Below are 7,209 nucleotides of genomic sequence, written 5' to 3'. Positions count from 1 at the left end.
TTGTATGTTGACATGCAAGTGTATAAAATATCTCTGGTCCCACTTTCTAGTTGTCAATGAGATAAACTCAAATTTATTCAAAGAAAGAATCTCCTAAAGTTTTGTATAGTTATAAAAAGATACTTCAGGAATAAAATACACATTAAAAAATCAGTTTCCCTTACTATATAAAGTTAGCTCTTCGTGTGCTTGTTTCTAGTCTTTTCAGCTAGGGAAAAATAATATTCTCTTTTTTCCATAAAAATCCCTTGTGGTCACTGAATATTAGTGTCCATTCACTTCTTCCTTTCTGGTTTACCTTTTATTTGAAATTCTTTCTGCTCATATTTATCATTTATTTATCTCAAGGCACCAATTTTTTCTTTTTTGCACCTCAGGATAAAACCTGTTCTTGACAAAGCTTTAGCCAATGCTACTGCTCATTAGGTTTTTAATTAATTCCCTACTGAGGACTTGGCAAGATCAGAGTTGCTGGGTTCACTTGTTTCAAAGCAGAATTCTCTAACTGCATATGCAAAATTGAGTTTATGCTCTTGAAATGCAAGCCAGAATGGGATGAACAATAGAAGTACAAACACAAAGGGACATTCAGGTGACCTGTAATATGAGTCACTGCTCAGCCACCGACTTTGCAAGGAGAGTCACTGAGGCAAAAACCACACTGTGTATATAATTACTGTGGTTATGAAAATATTTAGCAAACACACCAGTAGATTTTTGTCCCTTTTTATATCATTTGAAAGCATGGTATTAAAATTTCTTTAATGGTTTCTAAATTTGTAATTGGAATTTCATTTGTAAGGGGGTTTAAAGAAAACAAAAATTTCTAATCTAATTAACTCCAAATTTAATTCAACAACATTTTCCTTTTATTTACTATAAATTATCCTGAGGTTTAAAATTTTTTTAAATCAGTATATGTTATGGGAACATAATTAATCTATGTAAAGTAAATATATCCCTCCAAGACACTTCGTCAAATTATCTCTTCTTACTCATGATCTTTTTATCCCACCAATTTTGCTTGGTTTCTGATTTCACCGAGTTGGGATTAAATCAGTGTATTCCTCCCTCTGCATAATTTAGGACTGCTTTAAAACGATGTAATTACAAACCTCAATGGCTGATTGTGAATTGCATTTACTGTCATAATTGCCATTAGCATGGGTTTTAAATTCTTTCAGAACAGTTGGGTAAAGATGTCATGTTAATAAGTTCCACTACTATATGTATGCTATTGATTGTCTGCAGCAATTGTAGACTTGGATGAAATCCAAAACTAGACCCAGAACCTGGGAAAATACCAATGTCTTGTAAATTTAAAGGAACGTTTAAGAAAAAAAGTTCTTTAATAAAACTAGATGAAAGAGTATAAGATTTTAAAATTACACAATTGCAGACAATTTTATACATGGGTACAGTGGTAGTCTATTCGTCCTCCTGAGTGAGGGAGAGAACAATTTCGATAGTTTACCTACTCTAATTTTGATTATCTTATGAAGGGTTTCCAAAGCCTTGTTTGACAATATCTGCTGTATTTACTCCTACTGCTCTGCCAGCCCCAAATCCCCTTTCTTAATATAAACTTCTTGACTTCAAGTTCTCAACTCCCACTTATTCATTTGAATCTAGAGATGGTAGGCCCATTTAAAATTAATGTAAAGTCTTCCTCATCGAGGAAGCCCACTCTAATGAAACTTTGGTCACATACTTTCCAGTTCTAAGTACACAACAAAAAAGTCTTAACAAAACAAAACACCAAAAAACTCTCTCTTTTAATGTAAAGTGTTCATAATCCTCATGTAAACAATTTCCTTTAGAGTGAAGTCTTTGGTATGTGGTTACACGTATCAAATGGTTAGCTCTATCATTTTGCCGGTACCCAAGCTTGATTCACTAATTTAAATTCATTTTAGCCCTCTTCTTCAAATTTCTTTAAACAATGTTTTACTACTTTATAAATTACTAATTCGAGAGAAACAAAAACAGCCTCTAATCAAGTTCTTGCTTGTTGTTATCTAAAAAGATATACACTTTGATCAACATAATTTCCCTGCTACGCATTTCTGAATGTTTAAAAATGAACTGAATTGTGGTGGGAAAAGATCCCAGTGCCTCTTAATGACTACAATAACTCTCTTGTAATTTGTTGAAAGCAAGTGGTATTCGTTTACCCCTTTTCTTGAAGTTCATAATAAAAGCAAACAGGTAGATTTTTGTTAAGAATCTTCAGGTTGGTAGATCTAAAGGCTTTGAAACTAGATAAATGCATACTTCAGACCAAAGAAATAAGCTTTTGAAGTAAATGGGTGGGAGAAAAGCCAGCTTTGCCCAAACCAAGAGTTCAGTCCATTTGTTTGAGTATTTTCAGACAATTGTACTCAGTAAGGTTAACAATGATACTGAAAAGGATGTATTCCTAGCACTGTGAAAATGCACTGAAGTAAAATAAAAGGAGAGTTTAGGAATAATGAAGTACCTCTTCCTCCCTTGAATTTTGTTAGTAAATAGGAATATGTGGCTCACTGGTTCCAGTCCAATTGTTGCTGGTTTCTAGAAACGTCCTCTTTCCTGAAGCTTTCCAACGGTAGCCGTTATGCTGTGTGACAAATGATTAACTCTGTCACCTCGGACTTTGCATGCTCGCTTGTAAGGATGATGGGGTTCAGCTTGGAACGGAAAAAATACAGAAGTCACCTTAAGTCTTACAGTGCAAGTTTAATCGTCCACACGAAAACAGGCACTACAGTTCTGTGGTTCCACATCAAAAGCAAAACTGCCTTACTTTAAAATCCTTTCACTTGAGAAGGCCTCTTCTCTCCTCACCCCTTCACTTAAGGTGTAAGTCTACGGAAGTACCCCTAGACTTCATTTCCCAGGCATTGAAAACAGCACTGGGATTTGCCTCCCTCCTTTGACAGGGCAGAGGAGATCAAGATGAGCTACGCCTTTGAGACAAGGGCCCTTTCTCACTCACGCAGGTGACACGAGCCAGGGGCGAGGCCTCAGCATACCTTTTTGAAGAAAATTATTGTGCCAACCTCCTCAGTGGCAGGTATCTTCTCTTACCACAAATAAATATTTAATGTATCCTTGAGTCATGAAATATTGGAAACTCAGTTGAAAAATAAAATCGTGGAGGCACTGTGCGAATACTCTGAACTTGGCGGGATGAGACACCAAGTACACGGGCGGGTCGGAATTCCCGGGTTTAGAACTCGGCGTTGGGGACTGAGGTGGGCAGGGAGGCAGTCCTGCGGCGCTCGGGCTACTGCTTGTCCTCGTGGGGGTCCCCAGGGAAGTCCACCTCCTCCGGAGACCCGACCCCCTCCGGGAGCAGCGTGGCGCGCACTTTCCTCTTCTCCTTAAAGCGGCCTGAGCGTGAGATCTTCAAATTGCGGCGGCTGTTGCCCGACTTCTCCGCGCACGGCTTGTCTGGCTTGTGGGGTTCTGCGGCGTCCCCGAGGAGACCGGGGTGCTGGTTCTCCCGGGAGCTGCCAGGCGGCGCGGGCTCGCCGGGGGCGGGCTGGGCCGGAGGCTGCGCCCCCGCGGTGGCTTCCTTGCTCTTCTTCCTGCTGTGGGTTAGCGACTTCCACCAGGGGCCCGAGCTGCCCGTGCCGCCGCCGTCTGCCATGGCCGGCCGGCCCGGGGCGCTCGCGTGGGGAAGAGCCTCGCGGAGGCCGCCCCTGTCCCCGCGTGGTCTCCGGCTGTCACTCCCCCCTTCTCCGACTTCCCTCACCCGGGCTGCGGGAAGAAAGCAAAACTCGGTTACTGGGTTGGTCGAAGTCACGTGTCCCCAAAGCCATTCTCCCTGCTCCCGGCCCGGCACCGGTCGGGCCCGGGTCAGGGAGCTCGGAGCCAGGGGCCGCGCAACCCCCAGTGGGCCCCGCTCTGCCCCCGAGGGTGCCGGCGGACCTGTGGCCTCCAGGGCGCCACCGCCCGATCTCGAGGCGGAGTCTTGAACTCGCTGCCCTCAACCTTTGCCCTGCCTCCAGGGGTATCGCGGTGAACAGCGCGCCAGGGGCACCCCGAGGAGGTTCTCAGCCATGTGCATCAGCCCAGCTTGAGAGGGAAAATGGCCTGTCCTGTCCGCACGGTGACTGTACACGGACGCCCGAGGGTGACCTGCCCAGCCCACAACGGCCTTCCTTCGGCTGAGCACCTGGAAGGAGGGAGCTCGGAACCAAGTGCGTCCCCACTCTACGTGAGCAACGACCAATGACCGCGGTGAAAGAGTCGCGAAGTGTCCCTCAACGGTGTTCCCCCATAGACTTTCGTGCCAGGATCATACTTCGGAGACTATACCCCAGTAGGAGAGAGGGACACGCTCATGCTTTTTTTTGTTTTGCTTCTTTTAAATTCTGCGTTTAACCACTTCTGCCTTGTGACTTTCAGAGCATGTCTAGACTTAACTTCTCTTGAAAACCGCCCACCTACTCTTCCTTTTATTCCCGAGACCAATCTCGCGTCTTTATGAAGCCACCCCCGGTCGACAGTTGAGATGAGGCCAGGTGGCGAATGTCCTCTTCCCTTGGTTCTGTATATGTACTACGCAACTTGTCTTGAGATTTTTAGTTACAAATTAAAGGCTCCCGTTCTTTTCCTAACGCAATTCCCTCCTCTAAAGGAGAGAGAGAGCTCCAGCAGGAACTCCGGAACCATTTGCTTCTTCCTCCAGCTTTTAATGCCTCCTCTGCGGGGCGAAAAGGCTGCTCAGCAGCACCAGAGGCTAACACTGGAGGCGAGGCTGCTCAGCCCACTTTCTCTGGGCGGCACTCCCACCCCCAAAGCGCAGGACTCGCTCGCGCCGCGGCTCCTCTCCAGGTTTCCGCTCGGCTCTTTCCCAGCCCACGCGCCCGGCGCTCCTGGGATTCGCGAAGGCGCGGGAGAGGGAAACTTCAGCGGCGTTTGTTGTTGGAGCTTCTCCGCCCGAAACCGCCGCGGAGAGGAAGTCTGAGCGCCTACGGGAGGCGGCGCGGCGGCCTCAGCTGCGCCCCGAAACCGCGGCACCGGCTCCTCCCCAGGACGCCCCGAGGGCACACTCGGGCTGCGACTTGAAAACAATAAACAAAAAATGGCCAAATGTACTTTCCGTACAAAAGGCACCCACACCCTCAGGCACAATTTGCAGTTGGGTTTGCAAACGTCCCACTCCCTCCTACTTTGCAGACTGGGAAAGCACCTCCCAGGGTATTTACTAATGGTGGTGGAGGGGTGTCCCGATGCTGCTTTCTGTCCTCCACCCTACACTTTCTTCTTCACAATTATCATCTTTGTGTGCATAGAAGGAAGGTCTTTGTACGAATTGCACAAGGCAAAGATCGTAAATCCCACAAACGTACGCAAAGCTCAGTCCTAGGGCGCCCGCAGCTTGCTTGCTTCTAGGGTGCTGGGAGGCCGGGGTCTGGCAGGCGCGGGGCAGCACCCCAGGGTGACACCCCGGCTCAGACGCAGAACCACCCCCGGTCGCTCACCTGCTCGGGCTTCCCAGGACCCCACGGCCCCGTGCGGCGCTGTCAGCGCAACCTGGAAGCCGGGCGCGGCGATCCTCGGCGCAGTCTTGGAGAGATCGGGCTTCTGGAAAGTGTACAGACCGGAATCTGCACAGCGCAGCCAAACCAAATGCTGCTGCTGGTCTCCCCTGGCACCTCCAACTTCTGCGCCCTGAGGCCGCAGCCCGGGGCTCACAGAGCGGTCGGCCCTGGTTGGAGGGCGCCGTGGCAAGAGGCTGCCAGACTCCCTGCCCCAGGTGAATGCCCAGGCAGGGCTTCCCGGTTAATAGCCTTTCATTTTCGGGCGTGTCCCTCTTCCCAGCTAGCGCCGCCCGGGAGCCGCCGAGAGATGGGACCCCGGCTGCTCCCTCTGGCGCACTGAACCTTCCTACGCGTCCGAGGGACCGAGAAAAGACATCTGCCCACCTGCTGGTTATTCGCCAAGTGATTCGAGAAACCAGAACCCCGGGGCAGCGGGGAGAAAAATAAATAAATAAATAAAAATAACCAGGAGGCGGTCACCGCGGCCACAGGTGCAGGTAGGAACTTCGTGTTCCCGCCCTCCAGGGAACGAGATTGGATCGGGTCGCAGACGTGGCGCCAGCCTTGAGGAGTCTGATTGGAGAAAAGCGGCGCTGCGCCTCTCGCCGGACTCACTCGTCTCGAGGAGAAACGGTGGAGTCAGGAGACCGGGCGACCGGGGCTATGGGTGGGCTCCACTGGGTGAATGTCGTCGCAGCTCTCCCTCTGCCCCGACCCGGTTTTCTTTTTCTCCCCTGCTCTCTGGGTCCCGGGATCCCAAGTTTTATAACTTAACAGGAGCTGATTCACACCCGGACAGAATATTGGAGAGTTTCAGGCGCCCTTAGTTGAGCTCGCCGTGTGCCAGCCGGGCGCTGTTCCAATCGCTTTCTGTGGATTAACTCATTTACTCCTCAAAACAACCCGAGGAGGTAGGTGCTATTGTTATCCTCAGGTGGCGAGGAAACCCGAGCACCGGACGGTTACGCTGCTGCTCAGAGTTGCCGGGCTGGATCGTGGCAGAGCGGGGTTGGAATCCGGGGGATCTGACTCCTGCTTCCGCGGTCTGAACAACCACGTTATACCGCAGCCTGCCGGTCTCGGGCTCTTAACAGGACTGAGGATGTGGATTTCCTTCTTTTAGGTCTGGAAGTCCACGACTGTCACCCCACTAGGGGAATATAAGTCTAACCTCGAGCCACTGCAGGAAGTAAGTAAAGGTTCTGGGCGCTTTTGCTTCTGGTCACATGTCGGCGCTTTTTATTAGCTTGACGGAAAGGTGTTGTCGAAGAGCATATTCACTGATGAAGGCAGAGGTGCAGCTTGCTTCATCTGCCAAGGTGCTCCTCTTTTTCAAAGAACTATTTTGATGTTCGTTCTACTCACAGACAAGCAGAACCCCTCTGAAGGACGGCGTATGGAGCCGCGGATGTCTGAGCATCTTTGTTCTGAGGACTTTCTGCAGCATAAAAGTAATGAAGATGTAATGTCTAACGCAAATAACTTGCAATATAGAATAAGTAGAAATATTTAAAGAGTGTTTCAGTGCATTGAAAAAGAAAAGAATATGAATACTTTATAGGACTAACTTCTTAGTTTGGGATTCTTTAAATTTTTATTTTTATTTTTTCTTTTCTGGCCGGTACAGGGATGGAACCGGGAATCCTGGTGTTAGCACCACTCTAACCAAGTGGGC

The 7,209-nt window shown here is 48.5% G+C and overlaps 1 protein-coding gene across 2 annotated transcripts; it reads right to left on the bottom strand.

Annotated features, from left to right (window-relative positions):
• Positions 1–1,948: 1,948 nt before the first annotated feature.
• PRR15 (proline rich 15) lies at positions 1,949–5,544 on the bottom strand. Of its 2 annotated transcripts, none has more exons than XM_063100858.1 (2): positions 5,475–5,544; positions 1,949–3,744 (listed from the first exon to the last, which is right to left on the bottom strand). In XM_063100858.1, exon 2 carries the CDS (start codon positions 3,632–3,634, stop codon positions 3,269–3,271), a length of 366 nt encoding a protein of 121 aa, XP_062956928.1. In that variant the 5' UTR covers positions 3,635–3,744; positions 5,475–5,544; the 3' UTR covers positions 1,949–3,268. The 2 variants fall into 2 exon arrangements, with proteins under 2 accessions (XP_062956928.1, XP_062956927.1); XM_063100857.1 differs by lacking the exon at positions 5,475–5,544 and adding an exon at positions 3,916–3,983.
• Between the last annotated feature and the right edge of the window lie 1,665 nt (positions 5,545–7,209).

The sequence above is a fragment of the Cynocephalus volans genome, chromosome 6 (genome assembly GCF_027409185.1).
Source record: "Cynocephalus volans isolate mCynVol1 chromosome 6, mCynVol1.pri, whole genome shotgun sequence".
NCBI classification, from domain to species: domain Eukaryota; kingdom Metazoa; phylum Chordata; class Mammalia; order Dermoptera; family Cynocephalidae; genus Cynocephalus; species Cynocephalus volans.
The sequence above is the reverse complement of the archived record's forward strand: the minus strand, read 5'-3'. Positions and strand labels throughout refer to the sequence as shown.

What these genes read in the sequence shown, in the direction of transcription:
- PRR15 (XM_063100858.1), bottom strand. Translation starts at nt 3,634, where the DNA reads ATGGCAGACGGCGGCGGCACGGGCAGCTCGGGCCCCTGGTGGAAGTCG.